At 45.4% G+C, this 19,313-nt stretch overlaps 1 protein-coding gene across 8 annotated transcripts in view; it reads right to left on the reverse strand.

Annotated features, from left to right (window-relative positions):
- Nucleotides 1-19,313, reverse strand: part of LOC108930833 (rap guanine nucleotide exchange factor 2-like) — an 81,121-nt gene that overhangs the window by 35,651 nt on the left and 26,157 nt on the right. For all 8 annotated transcript variants that reach the window (XM_018746281.2, XM_018746279.2, XM_018746280.2 and 5 more), the window contains 3 exons: nt 14,883-14,966; nt 5,813-5,888; nt 498-665 (listed from right to left, as the gene is read on the reverse strand). In XM_018746281.2, the coding sequence (XP_018601797.2) occupies nt 498-665; nt 5,813-5,888; nt 14,883-14,966 (328 nt within the window). The remainder of the gene's footprint in view (nt 1-497; nt 666-5,812; nt 5,889-14,882; nt 14,967-19,313) is intronic.

Genomic DNA, 19,313 nt, shown 5'->3' on the forward strand with positions numbered 1-19,313 from the left:
AAAGAAGCTAACGTCTATTTCTCCACATTCATAGGAAGAGTACCGCTGCTGTTCCACTGTTTCACACACAGGCCTAAGCCCAGCAAAACCATTTTTATTGAGCAAACAAACATATATGCATGTGTTCAAACGTGTGCACACAAGCAGATGCCTAGAGGCAGCAATTGTAGATCATGAGAAAGTTCACCATTCTCTTCTCTAAAAAAAGCCAATGACCCCCCCCCCCCCCCCCCCCCCCCCATTGGCCCTTGCTTCTTTGTGATCATGCTAAGAATGACGCTCAGACTCCAGTACAGCTTCCGGAGCTCCAGACTCCACGAGCCCCCCAGTGCAGAGGCTATGGGGTTTGACAAGACATAACCACCAACATAAACATCAACCAGTGAGAAATAAATGCAGCTCTACACACCCCGCTGCTAAATTCCGCTTAGTCATCCACTTTACTTAACAAGAAAGGAAGAGAAAAGAGGCTTTTACACCCCCTAGATCTGACTCACCGTATGGTATCCTCTGGATAATGGTGGCTTCCCTACTGGGTAGGGCTCCACAGTGTCAATGATTGTCTGCCGCTCCCCTTTCTGGTTGATTCGGCGGAACCTCCTTCGAGATTGGCGATATGACACTTGCCGCTGGAAGTACTCTTCATTTTCATCCATATAGTCAACCTAAACACAAATATCAGGGTGAGGTTTCTCCCCTCCCTTCTTCCCTTTTTCCTCCTAGAATCAAAATAGCACTTGCGTGGGCTGTACTACAGACGTTTACGTCAACCGAGCTCACAGCTCGATGAAGAGTGAAACAAACATAAAGAACAAACCGATGGCATTGACTGTCAGGTGCCATCGCGATTTACTGTCTAAATTTCAAACATCACGTGCCTGTTTTGACTCATTTTCTTGTAACGTTTCCGAAAGCATCTTTCCAAAACATGTTATGAAGCACAAACGGATTCATGTAACAAACATTTCAGGTTTGTCAAAGTGGGCAGAATTAACAAGCAAGACAGGAAATTCATCATTTTCCATTTTGCTTGAATGACAAGGATGAAGATCCCAATCAGCAGAAGCACAGAACAACCCTGCAAGCAAATAAAGTTCACATGGTCACCATCAGTAAATGGCATTATGAAGAAAAAAAAGAAAGTCTGTTAATCAGACATACTAACAGCATGTTATATTATCCATGATTAAAGTTTTCCATCAACACAGTGGAAAGAGGCCATTTTTGAGATCAATGTTTACTTGTAATGTGTATTTTGCAAAAATTAATTTTTGGATTTGTGAGTGGGAGATCAGTGGCTAACAGTCCGTAAGTCCAGCCATCTCCCGTATGTCCATAGGGCAATGTTTTTTGTGCACAGGTACAAGGTGACAGTGAATACTATCCATAGCGCAGTGGTTTCCACAGTTACAAATAACAACACTGGGCGGCAATGGGCCGGACTAGCAATGTGACACCTAGCTACAAGGTACTATGTGTGACTTCAGTTAAATTATACTTACTAGTGAAACTGTCTGCAGTTCTAAAAATTTCTCAAGTGAAACTGTTCTGAAACTTTTTCCTTTGAGGGTCGTAACATGGGAAGTTGGTGATATGAAGCCACTAATAGAAGTGGGATTTGGAGAAATGATTGAAGAAAGAAAATTTAGTGAAATCGGAGAAATGGCTACTTCTCCAGTGCCCTCAATTTTCCACAGTTAGTGATGGAGCCTATGGATTTTAGGTCACTTATTAATGTCAATTCACATTACAGCAATATCGAAAATGGATAATTACAATAGGTAACTGCTCACACCATTTGCTGATCATATTGTTCTGCCATGTGACTTAAGGCTTTTTATGTGCTACCAGTTTTCTGTCCTACCAGTTTTCAGTCTTGAAGTGGAAGTGGTTTCTGATGCCACAGTGCACAGGAAATGGGGAAAACCTGTACAATTAACCAAAATGTATACTTTAACTAGCTATACGTTTATGTTCTTAAGTAACTAGCTCGGGTAGGCAGGATTGTGTTAGGATGTAACTAGATGAATAGTATAACATTAGTTATTATTATTAAGTAGCAATATAAGTAGTAAGTAGTTATTAATTATTGTTAAGTAGCCATAAGTTTATACGTTCTTAAGTAGCTAACTCAACTTATATGTTCACAGCACGGCCACACAGTCTTCTGTTAGGATATAACCAGATGAATAATATAACAGTTAGCTAATTTTCCTAGACGGAAAATGTAGACATCATCCACTAAACCCAGGATGGATGTAATGTTTCTTCAAAATTCAGTAAAAACAGATGCAGGTGAGCTTGGGTTAAAGAGAAAGATGCCGACAGAAACCCTTTTAGCCTGTTGTGCTAAAAGTTGAAAGAGGCCATGCATATTCTTTTGTACAGCTTGCAAAAAGTTAGTATATGGAAGTAATGGCATGTAGGCACTCCTTCAACACAGTGTGGACACAAGGCAGGAAAAAAGAAGAGAAAAAAAAAAAAAAAAAGCGCTGTTTGTGCCTTGCAACACACCCCAGTGCTCCCTGGAGCCTCAGCCACCACTGCAGTAAAAAATATTAATGACCAATCAAGTGTGTGATCAAAAGACATGCATTTGTACATTCAATGCTGAACAGGACCTATCATTCACTTTTACTGATCCATTAGTACATTTAATTAAGAAACTGGCAGAAGATAAGAATGCACTCTCAAGAGCGATGGTATCCAATTTGCAAATTTCTTGTGCGCACACAGCATTGCCCAGCACCTTAAAAATCAGCTGTCAGCGAAGCTAAAAAACAGCCCTGCTCTCATCAAATGCACGGAAAGCCGCTAAACACATAGTGGATGAAGCAATGAATGTTCTTAGATTTTGTGATGAGGGTTTCAGGAAAGTCTCAACACAGTATCTTCCAGCAAGAAAAATTACCACTGTAGATGCATCAGCCCTTGCACGTAAAGTTGAGTGATATTCCTCAGTGCGACGGCCTTAAGTGTCCCAAGTGGTGAGTATATTCCTAGATAACTGCACAGTTATGATACGGAAAAGGCTTGAGGGGAGACACTGGGAAAATAAAGTACCCTTCACTGCTACATATTAATGGGGTTATGCTCGTACTTGTAGTCCTTGACTTATGACATACATGACTTACGACGACCAATACTTTCGATAGCTGTCAACTTTATTATACTCGAGTCCTTTACAGACAGACCGTTTGCAATCAATTCGCTACTTTTTACAATGGTTAGCACGCAACATTACAATAGCAGAATGAAAACTGAATACTATTATTTTTCTTTATTAGCATTATTTTAACATTGTGTTAAATTAGTATAGTAGCGCGCACACACACATTTTCAGAACCACTTGTCCCATACGGGGTCGCAGGGAACCGGAGCCTACCCGGTAACACAGGGCGTAAGGCCGGAGGGGGAGGGGACACACCCAGGACGGGACGCCAGTCCGTCGCAAGGCACCCCAAGCGGGACTCGAACCCCAGACCCACCAGAGAGCAGGACCGTGGTCCAACCCACTGCGCCACTGTGCCACCGCGCCCCCCCATAGTAGCATTCCTGCATATTAAATATTTCTATAATACAGTATAAGGGTTTATGACTTACAACAAAGCTGATTTAGAGGGAACAGCACCGAAGTCGAGGACGAGAATTATTATTATTTTTATTTATTTTTTTTTTTTTTTATTTTTTAACCTTAATCACTAGGTACCTATTTGGGGAGATGGATAAAAAAAATGATATTCTGTGATAACAAAATTCAGACTGTTTCAGGCTGATCAGATTGCTTGCATTTCCATATCTTTCCTCCCTGTAGAGCAGCAAGTCATTTAACAGCATCAGCTGCTATGGCAACCAGTGGGGACCAGAAAACAGTCCAGAGCTTGTCCAACACCCTGCATTACAACTGTAGCTGTACAGCAGCCTGTATAACTGCCTAAATTACATGAAGATTCAGGAGGTTAGACAACAACCTGTGCACATTTCACAGGACAAAATACACTGTTTCCATGGAAACCATGGCCAACAAAAACTAGGAAAAGGGAATGTTACTCTAGCCTACTGTACAGTCTATAGCACAACGTATCAAATATACTGATATTTAAGGAAAATAATAACTTACAAGGGAATGAAAAACCCTGAAATTTAAACATATGAAATGCTATTAATTTAATCTCAAATGTCAATACTCCATAAACATTATTTAATAAGGCCACAGTACTGGCAGCTAGAGCCAAGGCCTTGCAATCAAAAGATAAAGGTTTAAATCCCATCTCCTCCAGTTGTAGCCTTTAGCAAGGTACCCATCCTGAATTGCTCCAGAGTAAAAATTAGTTAGCTGTATACATGGGCAAATAACTGCATGCAACTTAACACTTGGAGAGAAGTGTCAATCAAATATTTGTTTTACTTTGTTGATGCCTTTGTCAAAAGTGATTTATTAGATACATAATTTTACAGTTATTCAACCATTTACACAGGAGAGTCTTCTCGTCTTTTCAATTCAGTGTATCTATCAACCAACAGTACTACAGAAAGGGGTGAGATTCAAAAACCAGGGTCCTATGATTCCAAGGCAATGACTCTAACCAGTACAGCACACAGTACATGCTGCCCCCGTTCTCTTAGCCCCCAGCCTCTTTCCTATAACCTGCATAATACAAACATAAACTAACATTTAATCCCTGAGTGCTGATGTTGAAGCAGGGTTTCATACTGAACGAACACTTACCACTAGGGATGGGTATCGTTAGGATTTTATCGATACCGATCGATACCCCAATACTGCTTGTTTATACTCTTATTGATACTACTCTCCATAATTTGGTGTAAAAAATAAAGACATGATGATATAAAAAGGTATGAGAAGATTCAGCAGTTACTTTATTATTATTTTTTTTTGCAGAAATAAGTTGAATTGTTTCCTGAGTTTCAATATGAGGAAGTAGCAACTGCTACAAATGTCTGGTCAACAAATGTCTGGTGGTGATGTGCTTTAATACTGCTTCACTACCAGAAGCTAAACAAACAATATTACAATTACCAGAGAACTATAGTCCTTGAGGTTCTAAGAAGCTAACAGAAAAAAAAAAAAAAAGAAAAAGAAATTAACGTTCGTGAAGAGTAAAGATATGTAAACAGAACAATACAATATAGAGATTATACAGAAATTATATAGAGAAGGAGTGTTTAAAACTGATGCCAACTGTGTCCTGACTGAGTTAACTACAAACCTAGTTTTACAACGAGAACGAGTGTTACCTTGAGTCGACGAGGTCGAGACACTCGCATTTTTAGTTTGGAAAATCCCATCAGCATCGGAGCCAGGAGGCTGCACCGAGTCGAGGACTTAGGTGCAGCAGCTGCTTTGCTAAAAAAGCAAACCTGCTGCACTGCTTCAGATTTATAGAATGTATTTCTAAGTGTTTCATGAGGTCGCTGGTGTTACCCTCTTCACACGCAACTACCTTTTCACATATATTGCATTTAGCTGCATTTGAATTAGATTTAGTAAAGTGAGCCCACACTCTAAAATGTTTTGCTGTGTCAAACATGACTGGAGAGCACACAATGTGAACATGCATTACGCAACATCAAAAGTAATCACCTGACACTGACAGCTTCGTCATCATTAGGGGATGGTCAGGAATTTGAAAAGGACTGCTTTATGGTCGTGTGTAGAAGGTAATGAATTAACGTTACATAAATACAGATAGCAGCACCGTTTTTCCAGGAGCTGATCAATATTTCGGTACTGACCAGTCAAGAACCAGTACCAATTTAGTACCGGTTCTCGATACCCATCCCTACTTACCACAATCATCTCTGAGGGCTCCAACACGATGCACTCGCACCCACGTCTCAGGCTGCCCGCCGAACGCTTGCCAAAGCTGCAAGAGAGAAAGTGGACGTTAACAAAAAGATGCACCGCACCACCCCAGGTAAATATACTTCAGAACCAAAGCTGGTTTCAATAAACCAAGAGCCATTACATTTACATTTATTTACTTAGCAGACACTTTTCTCCAAAGTGACTTCCAATGGATACTACGTAGTGTTATCAGCCCACACATCTTATTCACCGTGGTGACTTACACTGCTAGATGCACTACTTACACTGGGTCACTCATCCATACACCAGTGGAACACACTCTCTCTGTCACTCACACACTATGGGGGAACCTGGACAGCATGTCTTTGTAGTGTGGGAGGAAACCAGAGCACCCACGCAGACACAGGAAGAACATGCAAACTCTACACAGACTAAGTGGGGATCGAACCTATGTCCTCTTGCACCACCCAGGTGCTGTGAGACTGTAACACTATTCGCTGTACCACTGTGCGCCCCAATTTTACTACAAAAGTGTTATTTCCAACTTCATTTGCCTCTTGACTCAGTTTTTAACCGGGTCTATTAGTCGCATGCAAGCCAAGTCACTTCAGCGTTTCAGTTACACCCTCAAATAAATCAATGGTTTTGGTAGTTTAAGTACGATTAAGGTTACTTTTCTTCAGTAATATTATAACCTTCGCCAACACCACCTATAAATATTTGTAAATGTGCTGTGTCATCGACATCTGTGCTTTCATTAAATGTGACGGAAGACCACTTGAAATGCCAAGTTTTTTTTTTTTAAAAGTGTTCTCAACAGTAAGGGCTATGGTATTAGCTTCTTTTAGTAAAATGCATTGTTTTCCCCCCCTTCAGGACATATTATGTCAGCGACTTGCTCAAAAATATTCCTTAAATTTGCTGTAAGAAAAATATTTTGATTTTCTGATGAAAATTTACTTCTTGGTTCAGATACCCTGTCCTCCCGAGATTGACCTTGAAATGTGTTATAGACGCGCGTCCTGTGTGTCTTAATGCCATTTAATGTTATATTCTTTAAAAACTGAAAGCACTACATTGTGCATCACATAAATGAGCTTATTTTTCATTCCGATCAAGTAGTACAGATTCCACCATTTCGGCTGTCCTACATTCATTTCAGATTTTTTTTTTCCTGCTCAGTTCAAAAACCCCTTATGAAGGAAAAAGCAAGGCGTCCGTTTACCCCGCCCGGTATGGGGTCACCGGGGCCCCACCCTGGAGCCAGGCCTGGGGGGGGGGGGCTCGCATGCGAGCGCCTGGTGGCCAGGTCTATGCCCACGGGGCCTGGCCGGGCTCAGCCCGAAGCCATGACGTGGAGCCGCTCTTCGGTGGGCTCACCACCTGCCGGAGAAACCGTAAGGGGCCGGTGCGTTGTGATTTGGGCGGTGGTCGGGGCCGAGTGCCCGGCCGACCCAAACCTTGGGCGCCAACTCTGGTTTTTGGGACTTGGAATGTCACCTCACTGGCGGGGAAGGAGCCTGAGCTGGTGCGGGAAGTTGAGAGATACCGTCTAGATATAGTCGGGCTCACTTCCACTCACAGCTTGGGTTCTGGAACCACTCTACTCGATCGAGGGTGGACTCTCCACTATTCTGGCGTTGCCCAAGGTGAGAGGCGGCGGGCTGGTGTGGGCTTATTAATAGCCCCCCAGTTCAGCCGCCATGTGTTGGAGTCTACCCCGGTGAATGAGAGGGTCATCTCCCTACGCCTTCGGGTCAGGGAACGGTCTCTCACTGTCGTTTGTGCTTATGCGCCTAGCGGCAGTGTAGAGTACCCGGACTTTTTAGAGTCCCTGGGGGGCGTGCTGGAAAGCGCTCCTACTGGGGACTCTGTCGTTCTACTGGGGGACTTTAACGCCCACGTGGGCAGCGACAGTGATACCTGGAGGGGCGTGATTGGGAGGAACGGCCTCCTTGATCTGAACCCGAGCGGTGAGTTGTTATTGGATTTCTGTGCTAGTCGCGGTTTATCCATAACGAACACCATGTTCATGCATAAGGGTGTCCACCAGTGCACTTGGCACCAGGACACCCTAGGTCGGAGGTCGATGATCGACTTTGTAGTCGTTTCTTCTGACCTTCGGCCATATGTCTTGGACACTCGGGTGAAGAGAGGGGCTGAGCTGTCAACTGATCACCACCTGGTGGTGAGTTGGATTCGATGGCGGGGGAAAAAGCTGGACAGACCTGGCAGGCCCAAACGCATAGTGAGGGTCTGTTGGGAACGTTTGGCGGAGGCCCCTGTCAGAGAGGTCTTCAACTCCCACCTCCGACAGAGCTTCAACCAGGTCCCGAGGGAGGTGGGGGACATTGAGTCCGAATGGACTATGTTCCGCTCCTCCATTGTCGGTGCGGCGGTTCGGAGCTGCGGCCATAAGGTCTCCGGTGCCTGTCGCGGCGGCAATCCCCGAACACGGTGGTGGACACCGGAAGTAAGGGATGCCGTCAAGTTGAAGAAGGAGTTCTATCGGGCCTGGCTGGCTCATGGGACTCCTGAAGCAGCTGACAGGTACCGACGGGCCAAACGGAGCGCGGCTCTGGCAGTCGCCGCGGCAAAAACTCGGGCTTGGGAGGAGTTCGGTGAGGCCATGGAGGAAGACTTTCGGTCGGCCTCAAAGAGATTCTGGCAAACCGTCCGGCGACTCAGAGGGGGGAAGCGGTGTTCCACGAACACTGTTTACAGTGGAAGTGGTGCGCTGCTGACCTCAGCTGAGGATGTTCTCGGGTGGTGGAAGGAGTACTTTGAGGATCTCCTCAATCCCTCCGACACGCCTTCCGTAGAGGAAGCTGAGGCTGGGGACTCGGAGGGGGACTCGTCCATTACCCTGGCTGAAGTTGCTGAGGTAGTCAAAAAACTCCTCGGTGGCAAGGCTCCGGGGGTGGATGAGATCCGCCCCGAGTTTCTCAAGTCTCTGGATGTTGTGGGGCTGTCTTGGCTGACACGCCTCTGCAGCATCGCGTGGAGTTCGGGAACGGTGCCTCTGGACTGGCAGACCGGGGTGGTGGTCCCTCTTTTTAAGAAGGGGGACCGGAGATTGTGTTCCAACTACAGGGGGATCACACTCCTTAGCCTCCCTGGGAAAGTCTATGCCAGGGTACTGGAGAGGAGAATCCGACCGATAGTCGAACCTCGGATTCAGGAGGAGCAATGCGGTTTTCGCCCTGGCCGTGGAACACTGGACCAGCTCTATACCCTCACTAGGGTGCTGGAGGGTTCGTGGGAGTTTGCCCAACCAGTCCATATGTGTTTTGTGGACCTGGAGAAGGCATTCGACCGTGTCCCTCGTGGCATCCTGTGGGGGGTACTTCGGGATTATGGGGTTCGGGGCTCGTTGCTACGGGCTGTTCGTTCCCTGTATGACCGGAGCAGGAGCTTGGTTCGCATTGCCGGTAGTAAGTCAGACCTGTTCCCGGTGCATGTTGGACTCCGCCAGGGCTGCCCTTTGTCACCGATTCTGTTCATTATCTTTATGGACAGAATTTCTAGGCGCAGTCAGGGAACGGAGGGTGTCTGTTTTGGTGGCCGCGAGATCTCGTCTCTGCTTTTTGCGGACGATGTGGTCCTGTTGGCTTCATCAAGTCAAGACTTGCAGCGTGCACTGGGGAGGTTTGCAGCCGAGTGCGAAGCGGCGGGGATGAGAATCAGCACCTCCAAATCCGAGGCCATGGTTCTCAGTCGGAAAAAGGTGGATTGCTCCCTTCGGGTTAGGGGGGAGTTGCTCCCTCAAGTGGAGGAGTTTAAGTATCTCGGGGTCTTGTTCACGAGTGAGGGAAAAATGGAGCGGCAGGTTGACAGGCGGATCGGTGCGGCGTCCGCAGTAATGCGGTCATTGTACCGGTCTGTTGTGGTGAAGAGGGAGCTGAGTCGTAAGGCGAAGCTCTCAATTTACCGGTCGATCTACGTTCCTACCCTCACCTATGGTCATGAACTCTGGATCATGACCGAAAGAATGAGATCGCGGATACAAGCGGCAGAAATGAGTTTCCTCCGCAGAGTGGCTGGGCGCACCCTTAGGGATAGGGTGAGGAGCTCAGTCACCCGGGAGGAGCTCGGAGTAGAGCCGCTGCTCCTCCGCATTGAGAGGAGCCAGTTGAGGTGGCTCGGGCATCTGTTCCGGATGCCTCCTGGACGCCTCCCTGGGGAGGTGCTCCGGGCTTGTCCCACTGGGAGGAGGCCTCGGGGCAGACCCAGGACACGTTGGAGAGACTATGTCTCCCGGCTGGCCTGGGAACGCCTTGGGGTTCCCCCAGAGGAACTGGAGGAGGTGTGCGGGGAGAGGGAAGTCTGGAGTACTCTGCTCGGACTCCTGCCCCCGCGACCCGGCCCCGGATAAAAGCGGAGGAAGATGGATGGATGGATGGATGCTCAATTCAGAAGCAAGGTGCAGTACTCAAATTGGAGTGAATGTAAGTATTGTAACAAAGAAATTGCAAAAAAGCTCCAGAGAACCAACAGCACAAAACAAAACAGTCACCGGACAAGAGACACAAAGACGCCAGCTGAACAGGGACATCAAGTCCACCCTTCTCTCTGTCTGCTGTTTTGTCACTCGCTGCCATCAGCCAAGGCACGCTGTGTATTCAAGTGCGTGTGTCTGTGTGTAACTCTCATCGTGTGATTCAAGAGAATTTATAGTAGGTATATAATTGACAAGTTTTCCTGCGTACTTTGTGAAATGGAGAGCCACGTGCTGGATACATATATATTATATTACACACACGCACACATACATACATACATACATACATACACACACACACTCTCTCGGAACCGCTTGTCCCATACGGGGTCACGGGGAACCGGAGCCTACCCGGCAACACAGGGCGTAAGGCCGGAGGGGGAAGGGGACACACCCAGGACGGGACGCCAGTCCGCCGCAAGGCACCCCAAGCGGGACTTGAACCCCAGACCCACCGGAGAGCAGGACTGCGGTCCAACCCACTGCGCCACCGCATCCCCTATATATATATATATATATATATATATATATATATATATAAAAAAAAAAAAACATAAAAACAACATTCCTTTTTTTTAAAAAAGTTAATGTGACATGATAGAATGTGCTAGATAACAATGGAAATGTTAATGCTAAAAAATGATTTTATGTTAATTAAACACTGACACGCACTGTCTGAAATCGCTTGTCCTGAGCAGAGTCGCAGCAAACTGGAGCCTAACCCAGCAACACAGGGCGCAGGGCTGGAGGGGGCACCAGTTTGTTGCAAGGCACCCCAAGCAAGACCTCAGACTCATCAGAGAGCGGGACCCGGCTAAACCCACTGCGCCCCCTCTCAACATTGACACAATAAATTAAAAAAAAAAAAAAAAAACTACAAAAGTGAAGATGCTAATAACTCAAAATTCTTACATGTGAGCAGAAGTAAATGTCTAAAGCCATGCAAACTTTCCAAGCTCTTGCACCTTCACCTGTGAACAACCTACAGATTCACATATACCGCTATATGTTTGCCGGTGCTTCCCTCCAAAAAAACTTGTCTATTTTTACATCCAAGCCATTTCGACTGGAGAAGTTCAGGGACGTTACCATGCTCAAGGACAGCAGACCACAAGCTGAATTCAAACCTGGGTTGAAATGCAAGGTGACAGCTGTAGCCTCCACATTGCCTGGTGTCAGCAGCGCAGAGGAGCACAGAGCAGGGTCCAAACCCAACGACACTGTCGCACATGGACACGTTGGTTCGAGGCTACTGATCAAGACCAACTTGAGTTGTTGAAATGTTTGAGGCCGCCATTTATCGACAAACTAAAGGAGGACGTACAGTGTCTCAAAGAGGTCCTGCTACGCTGCAGTGTTCACCCTTAAAGCACTAGAAGCATGGAAAGCATTAACTCTTAAGGCAGCGATGGGCAGCCTCCCTCTTGCATATACGTATAGAGAGAGTCATGAACAAAGTTCACCTGCAGCAAATCTGCTTTCAAATCGGAAAGTTAGCTTCCAGCGCGTACAATAACAGTGTGCCCCTCCCACGGCCCCAGCCCACCGTGAACTCACCGCCAGCTTCCTGCTACTCCACGCACAACTCAGAGATTAAGATCTAAGCCGCTCTGCTCTCCACTGGCTTGCCGTTCGCCCTGGGGGGGGCTGATGTTGGCAGTCCTTGAACAATGTGCTTTCCCGTGCAGAGACTTGGCCACTGTGACAGTCCGCTATGTGTACAGTGTGCTGTTCCCCACCCCGTTTCCCCTCCCACCAGCTCTTAATTGTGTGCCAAGCCTTCGCGTGAGCCCCCAGCTGGAGAGTAAACAGCCACCTCCCCCATCGACACCACATACACATCTCTTCCCAGAAGTTTTTGTTAAGGATTCCAAACACAAATTGGTCCACACAAAACCAGAAACTTTACTACTGTACAGGCAGCAAGTAGCGTAGTGGTTAGAGCTGTAGTACCCTTGAAGTTCAGGGACGTTACCATGGTATCTACCCTAAATTGCTCCAGTAAAATTACCCACCAGTATAAATGGGTAAATAATTCTAAGTCGCATTGGAGAAAAGTGTCAGCCAAATGAATAAATAAATGTACTACAGACAGAAAAAGGCTAACAATGCTCTTCTAAACCTTCATATGAAAGGAATTATGGGTAAGAATGCCAAAACTAAGCGTGGCTGCATGCCATCAGGAATTGGTTTTTGACAGAATGGAGCTGCTTTTTGTGGAAACTGTAACTTTCTGCAAGGACTCGGCTTTCTTCTGCCAATATTGAAATGCAGGAAAAGTGATTACGGTTTATTAATTTGTCATCTTTTAAGCTGATGCCCGCCTCTAAAGTGACTTACAAAGTGGAGTTTGGATGCATGACTGCTTGCAATGATTTACCCATCTATATAGTAATTGCTGTTTGAGCAAATTATCTTGATTATGAATGCCACAATAGGAAAGTCAATTAAAATTACTAAAGCAAAACAGGGGCCACTGGGTACCACAGGTAGTTACAGCTACTGCCTGGAACTTGAAGGACCCAGGTTCAAATCTCACCTCCTTGTGCAAGGTACTTATTACGAATTTCTCTCGCAAAAATTACCCTGTGGTATAAATAGGAAAAAACATCCTAAGTAGCCAAACAGTCTTAGTCACTTTGGAGGAAAGCTTCAGCTAAATAAATGCCATTAATCTGACCGGGTTTACGAATGATTTACATTGTATCCTGAAACCTGTGGAATAAACCCTACAGTTTAAACAGACTGGGATCAAAATGTGCTCAACAAAGAGCTTCTCTGTCTACACCAGATGGCTGTGGGTTTAGAGCCCCACAGAATCAAACCAAGACCATAAATTCTTGTGTTATCACTGGGTGCAGGCCAAGACGGAGCCCACCAGCGAAGCTGTACGCAAGGACACAGCTCCAGGAAGTGTCAGCTGCTCCCACGAGGAAGCGCAATATTTATAAACGAGCGATCGATATTCATTTTATGTGAGAGGCAGAGTACAGAAGGAGATTTCCTTACAATTTTTCATTAACAGAACATTGACGCTGGCAGCCCAGTAACGCAGATAAAAGGCAGACCACTCAAGCCCAAGTGCTGGCCCCTCTCTGAACAGGACACCCTTTCATAGCTCATCGCCTTTTTTTTTTTTTTTTTTTTTTTTAAAATCGGCTCATCATATTTTGGAAGACAGTGCAATAAAAGACAGTGCGTGTACAATCGCTGCACAGTTGCTCTGTGCAATTTTTACAAACTCACGGGTTCGTGTGTTCCCAGTTGCACGGCAAGCTTCTAAATAGAAGAGTGCTCTCTTATGACTCTTTATTTAATTACCTCCCAAGTCGTCCTTCCTCGAAACCAGTATCTACCTGATTTATACAGAGCAGCAGAATATGAGGTTTGCCTACAGCAATGGCTCCCGAAATGCAGAACCGTTGCCACTGTGGTGCATTTATGAGCTCCAGTTACTCCCACCAGGGTCCCCCGAGCCTCCGTGTCAAAACCAATTTCCTAGCTGCAGTGTTCAAAAGTCTCCTGTCCTCATGCTGCTGCAGGGAAGGATCCGCTCTTCCTCCCCTCAGTACAAGGAAGGTCAGTCACTTCATCATTCAACTTTACACCACCTTTTTACATTTACACTTACTAATTCAGCAGATGCTTTTCTCCAAAGTGATGAACCATTTTACACACACACACACACACACACACACACACACACACACACACACACTCTCTCTCGGAACCGCTTGTCCCATACGGGGTCACGGGGAACCGGAGCCTACCCGGTAACACAGGGCGTAAGGCCGGAGGGGGAGGGGACACACCCAGGACGGGATGCCAGTCCGCCACAAGGCACCCCAAGCGGGACTCGAACCCCAGACCCACCGGAGAGCAGGACCCGGTCCAAACCACTGCGCCCCCCTCGTGATGAACCATTATTACTTCGTATTTACCGGACTCACTACGCTGACTCTGTACATTAACTCAACCCTTGATAGAGCAGAGTAACACACATGTGCACATGGAGGGCAATTTCTATAGCCGCCCATTCAGCTGAAACGAACGTTCCATTGGAACCCGGGGGGGGGAGACACGCACACTCCTTTTTCACTGAGCCAGATCTGAATGTATGGTCAAAACCTCAGTCCTCCGACCCTTTCAAAGGTGTAAACAGGGAACCAGGTGAGGAACAGGGTTCTCAAGGATTGTAGCCAGGAAGGAGAAGTCCAACTGGAGGTCCCAGCTTGGCATTCCTTAATTCAGAGTTTAATCATGCCCGTAAATACGAACTTCTGGGAAGTAGCTGGTGCCTTAAGCAGGACCAGAGATCTTTAACTTTGCAAGGAACCCAATGCATCTGACACAATGGTGCAACAATAAATAAATAATAATAATAAATCTTGTATGGAATGTTCAGAAAACAGAAACTGAAACACACAGATTACACTCCAGTTCCATTAGACAGTAAATAACTTAATACTGATAATTTCATCTAGGTGCAATTGCTCAGGTTCAGTTCTCATTGTTGATATGTTCAACGAATGCTTTGCTATTTTGACGTACCTGCTTCTTGGTAAGAACATAGACTCTTTGATGAACACAGAGCCAGACAGGAGGATGTACCAGCAGGTACCGATGTTGTCGGGGCTGAAAAACAGAATGACAAGAGCTATGAAACAAACGTTGGTTTTAAGTACACATGTACTGTACGTCAACTGCAAACATAGGGAAAATGTAAATTTCCATGTAAAGTCCCCCACGTTCACACCTTCTGAAAAGTAAACAGAGCAAATGACGCAATGAGAAATATTTAAAAAAAGAAAGTCACAACCACAAGATGAGGTGTATGTCATGGCAGTTTAAAACCTTTTTATTTCTGGTTACAGTAATAAGTCATATCAATCAAATCTGGATTATGAGAGGTTGCACTGTCACTGCTTCCACGTAAGAGAAAAAGTAAAAGAATGAGAGTATCATCTCTTTTAGGCCACAGAAACCACTTGCAACGGCAGCTTCTGAGGAGTGAGGTATGTGCCAGGCTCTCTAACTTCAATCAGTTCAAAGTGACTAAGGCACTGTGGACTCCATCGCTAAGACACCCCTTACATAACCCTGCACATTTTTAACTTTGTGCAGGCAAATTATGGTAGAATAATCTCTATATTATGCCAGTTTCCAAAGTGGGAACTGATGAGCAGAAGAACTGGCAAACAGAACCAGTGAGTAGGGGAAGACATCTATACAATGTAAAATATGTGTTGCTTTATAAGCAACACACACGCCATCTGAGCCACTTGTCCCATACAGGGTCGCGGGGAACCAGAGTCTACCCGACAGCTCAGGGCACAAGGGACACACCCAGGACGGGATGCCAGTCCATCGCAAGGCACCCCAAGCGGGACTCGAACCCCAGACCCACCGGAAAGCAGGCCCTGGTCCAACCCACTGCGCCACCACACCCACTGCCTTTATAAGCAAACTCATCCCTAATATGTGGACATTTTGACTCGAAACACAGCGGTCCATGGAGGAATGCATGCGACATTCAGTTATCCCATGTCCTTTGTTGCGCAAGTGCTAACTGGCATTTTCTGCAAATTTTGCGCTTTTTTCACTGAATGTTCTGTATGTGGGTAAAGTGATGGTGTCGAAGAAGAACGCCGGTGATAAAAGCTTGAACCTATAAGAAAAGCTTTGATGCTTAAAGAAAAGCTTGATGTTACAACGCATTCTGAACAAAATAAAAGGCAACATTTTACATGCGACCGGATTAAAAGTGTGAGCGTTATGTAAAGTTTAGAGACATTCAAGTTGTCGTTACTTCTTTTGGAGAGAAGTTGGCAGCGCAGCGAATTCCACTGCTCTCTCACAGCACCTGGTTGGTGCGGGAAGACATGGGTTCAATCCCTGTTCAGTCTGCGTGGGTTTCCTCCCACAGTCCACAGACAATCTGTTCAGGTGGACTGGTGACTCCAAAAATCACCCATATTGTGTGAGGGACATAGAGTGCATTTCACTGATGTATGGATGAGTGACCCAATGTAAGAAGTGTATCTAGCAGTGTAAGTCAACTTGCTGAATGAGGTGTGTGGGCTGATAACACTACACAGAGTTCATTGGATGTCACTTGGACAGAAGTCTCTGCTAAATGAATGTCAAAGTCCTAAACTTACTATAGTATTTGTCATGTATTTAGGCTAAACCAGCATTGCTATCACATTTAGTAAAGCTATGGTTAAACATGTTGTTTTGAGTGGTCTAACCCATCCCTATTTTTAACATAATTTTGCTCTGTTCCTTCTCCACAGTGACTTAAAGTGTTTGGTTTCAAAACTTAAAATATCCATCTACGCAGTATTTTTTACTTGAGCAGCTGAGGGCAAATACTTTAAGGGTAAAGCAACAGAAAAGCACATTAATTCATGAAAGCAATGGGGCAGTAGGTTGCACCATGGTTAGAGCTGAGACTTTGGAATCAAAAGGCTGAAATTTCTCCAGTGGCAGTAGCCTTGAGCAAGGTTCTTACCCCGAATTGCTCCAGTTAAAAAAAATAAATAAAAATTACCCTGCTCTATAAATGAGTAAATCAGTGTAACTCCCTGAACACTAAGTTGTTTTGGAGAAAAGCATCAGCCAAATGAATGTAAACGGCCTACAGAATCATTTTTACAAGTTAACGTTATAGCTTCCTATGGTTCTGTGACCTCCAAAGTCCTTTATGTGGCTCAACATTTACGCGATTCAGCTGAGTGTGTGAAGCTGAATGCGACAAAGCCTTGATGAGGCAAGCTCCTCTCTTCCCTGTGCCGGCACGCCCATGGGAGTGCGTGCTTCTGTAGCGTCCGCTGTGCCGTTCTTGCGCCTTGCCTCCATAGCGTCGGCTCAGATGAAGGGCTGGGGAGGGGTTTACGAGGGGGGAACACCACGTTCCCTCGTTCGTTGCAGCTTTGACTGAACTGGGTCATTCGCCTTCCAACAACCTTTCAAAATTTTTCTCAGACTTTGTGCAGCAGCTTGGGGCCTCGTGAGACAAGGCCCGGCAATAAGAGCAAAGGCACAGCACGAATGTGTGTGAGCACGGCAACACGAAGGCAGAAGAAAGGGTACTGGATAATGAATAACCCCCTTTCCTAGTGTTCCCGTTAACTACTATTTATCAAAAAAATGCGAAAGGCTATTGAGAAGAATGTCGGCTCGGAGATACGTAGGTTCATAAACAGAACAACTAAGCAAGAAGTACGAACCATGATTATTCAAAATTGGTTGCTTTTACTGAGACAACTCAAAACACCAACACTGGTGAAACCAATGGAATCTTAAAACGGGCATTGCTTTGAAAATCCATTTCATGTGTCATTTGCTAAACTGCAACATGCCAGAGGGAAACATGAATCCAGTTTGACCCAGTATGCAGAACACACCAGATCACACCATTACGTCTACTTGCTCTCACACAGCGACAGAAATTGGGAACTGGAAGCGGTGAGATGCTGGAGACCTCATTTGACTCCATGTGGGGCTTCACAAAAGCAGCACTCAGATGATACAGCTGTAATCAAAAACACTGTCAAATATCAGTGACATCACTTGTTATTCGGTTTTTAGGGATTGCGAGTGTGTGAGCATTCTCTTGACAAGGCCATAATGTTCGAGAAAGGCGAAGGAACACGAAGAGGGCGAAGGGTGTCACAGTAATGGTGGACACACTAAGGTGACGGGAGAAGATGTAAGAAGGGGAGGTGCCTCTCATTCCCTCATGTTCTGAAACTGTGAAATCCTCCCCCTACAAAATGCCAACACCATTTTCCCCATGATGTTCTTACTGTGGACAGAGGATTAAAAATTTTTTAAAAAAGATGTCTGAAAACCCTTGACTGTGTCGTTTTCCGTGTATTTCCTCTTTCCTACCCAATTCATATTGGTTACAGTAACACTGCAACATCACTTACATTTACATTTATTCATTTAGCAGATGCTTCTCTCCAAAGCAACGTACATCTCAGAGAAAGACCTGGACTTGATTTGGATTTGCAAAGACTTTCAAATGGGAATAATACCCCAAATGGATGTGCTGGGAAATTGACAAGCTCTAGATTCATTCTCAGACTCCTTCAGAACACACTCATTTTTGGAGTCTAAACGTGCAACGTTTCCAATATATCGCTTTCCTGTCCCATGTAACATTGCGTATTATTACTACCCTTAAGTTATGAAAATTAACAGTAGCCTATATGATACTGCCTGTTTAGCATGGGGGTTGCGAATGCCCATATGGTTTCCGTTGTTTGAACATCAGTTCTGTCTTTGGGTTTTTAGAATCCACGGCGAAACATAGAGCTAAATGACAATATTTTACAAAGGTGGAAAATGAACAGTTAAACGCAGTATGTCAAACAGAAAGGGCCTCCAAGAAACCGTGTGGCTGATCTTCTCTGTCTGCTGCAGTCCACCAACAAGCAAGGTTGTATGTGCCACCATTTGGCCCTGGGGGCTCCTCCTCGTGACCCTCGCAGATGCTGTGCCCTGGGGGAATGTCCCATGAAGGGTCTTTAATCTGCATTTCTCTTTGTGTGTAGTGCTAGGGAGGTGGTGGTGGGGTGGGGGGGGGGTCGGTCAGTGGAACAGGATCTCATGCACTCTTAGCCTGCATTAAAAAAAGGAATGAAAATAAAAAGAAATCCAACAGATCACATCTATGGTTAATGACTCTGAATACCAACATGGGGAAGTTGCTAGAGCAAGTCAATGTGCCAAAAACAACAGCGTATTTCATACTTCTGCTAAATGGTGCAATTCACAGTGTGAAGTCACATATACACAACACATAGATATAAACTTAAGTTTTGCACAGTGCTTCTCTATCCTGTCACAATTACCCCACATCACTAACAGCAGTCAATCAATACATTAGCAGACAAACCCAAGTAATTTTTTTGTTGCACATTTTTGCTACTAGTCCTTCATACTGGCTAGGGGGGCCGCAAAAAAGTCTCA

This window comes from Scleropages formosus, chromosome 5 (genome assembly GCF_900964775.1).
Source record: "Scleropages formosus chromosome 5, fSclFor1.1, whole genome shotgun sequence".
In the NCBI taxonomy this organism is placed as follows: Eukaryota; Metazoa; Chordata; class Actinopteri; order Osteoglossiformes; family Osteoglossidae; genus Scleropages; species Scleropages formosus.